The sequence below is a fragment of the Brassica oleracea genome, chromosome C2 (genome assembly GCF_000695525.1).
Source record: "Brassica oleracea var. oleracea cultivar TO1000 chromosome C2, BOL, whole genome shotgun sequence".
Classification (NCBI taxonomy): Eukaryota; Viridiplantae; Streptophyta; class Magnoliopsida; order Brassicales; family Brassicaceae; genus Brassica; species Brassica oleracea.
The window spans coordinates 7924107-7924647 of NC_027749.1; the positions used below are offsets into that span (position 1 = coordinate 7924107).

General features: G+C 50.1%; 1 protein-coding gene across 1 annotated transcript in view; it reads right to left on the reverse strand.

The window, feature by feature from the left end:
* Positions 1–541, reverse strand: part of LOC106323338 — an 11594-nt gene extending 11053 nt beyond the window's left edge. Inside the window, exon 1 of the mRNA XM_013761479.1 lies at positions 58–541. Coding sequence (XP_013616933.1) covers positions 58–541 — 484 coding nt within the window. The remainder of the gene's footprint in view (positions 1–57) is intronic.

A 541-nucleotide genomic window follows, 5' to 3' on the forward strand; every position in this document is an offset into this window, starting at 1 on the left:
TTTGACTCACGTGCGGAGCGTCATGGTAAGTGACCTCAAGGGAAGACAAGAACTGACAGGAGACATCCCGGTAGGCAGGGTAGGCCATGGTGAGGAGTTTGGGCATCTTCAGGTGCCCCAGCATTGCCTCAATATCAGAATCGAGACCCACCTCCTTCAGCAAATCAAGGTCAGCGAATCTGGTTGGAGTCCAAGTTACCCCATTCAGCAAATGATGATACATCTCTTCCTCAGATGGAGTTTTTGTCCTGTCTCTATCATCAGCAACCTCCTTCCCCTTGGACATCTTGGCCCTCTTTGTAGGAGCCTGCTCATCTGCACTTTCATCGCCACTCACCTCATCTGTGAGAACTGCTATACTCTTTCCTGCCTTCTTCTCTTGCTCCTTTGCCTTCTTTGCAGCCACGGTTTGCTGTCGAGAAGTCCTTTGTGTCCCAGAGCCAGCTCGTTCCGAGGCTAAAGCCTTTCCTCTCAACGAAGACTCTTGTCTTTCAGGTTCTTGCCTCTCGGCATCCGACTTTTCCTTAGTTTTCTTAACCAT